The sequence below is a fragment of the Gregarina niphandrodes genome (genome assembly GCF_000223845.1).
Source record: "Gregarina niphandrodes unplaced genomic scaffold scaffold00006, whole genome shotgun sequence".
NCBI classification, from domain to species: Eukaryota; Apicomplexa; class Conoidasida; order Eugregarinorida; family Gregarinidae; genus Gregarina; species Gregarina niphandrodes.
The window spans coordinates 349,265-349,866 of NW_011645777.1; the positions used below are offsets into that span (position 1 = coordinate 349,265).

At 53.7% G+C, this 602-nt stretch overlaps 1 protein-coding gene across 1 annotated transcript; it reads right to left on the bottom strand.

Moving 5' to 3' along the window:
- Positions 1-85: 85 nt before the first annotated feature.
- On the bottom strand, positions 86-590 carry GNI_048270 (putative transmembrane protein; the record flags this gene model as incomplete). The annotated part of the gene is made up of 1 exon (XM_011131342.1): positions 86-590. A coding segment is annotated over one exon (505 nt), but the record flags the coding sequence as incomplete, so codon positions are not given.
- Positions 591-602: the final 12 nt, after the last annotated feature.

Here is a 602-nt window from a genome sequence, read left to right on the forward strand (position 1 = left end):
TCTAGACGACTGAGTTCGCTCCGGAATTGTTTAATGCGTGCGTCTGCACTCCTCATACAGACTACGACACGTTTAACCTTAAGACGACATAACAGCAACGCCAATTCGCGTCCTATGCCACGACCACCGCCAGTAAGTACGATCGTTAAACGTCGCACCTCAGGATCCCGAGACAACCGGAACAAATCCAACCCACGACCATTCGCGAACCGTCGAACCTGTCGCCATAACCACCATAATCCCAGCGCCACTAACCCACCCACATTCCAAGCACCCCGCACACGACCACTCTTCCGTAAGTAATTCGACACCGAACCAACCAACAAACACACCAAACCTAAACCTATTATGAACACAGCCACCGTCCACGACTCCTGGTAGTAGTACAAACCAACCAAGTAACCCCACACCCTCCGGACACCATCCATCGACTCCTCCGGCGCTGGACCAATACCCGAACCCAGCTTTACCTCCGGCTTACCACCACCGACCTTGACCGTGTCAACCTTGGCCGTGACAACCTTGGCCATGTCAACCTTGGCCATGTCAACCTTGGTCGTGTCAACCTTGGTCGTGTCAACCTTGGCCATGTCAACCTTGGC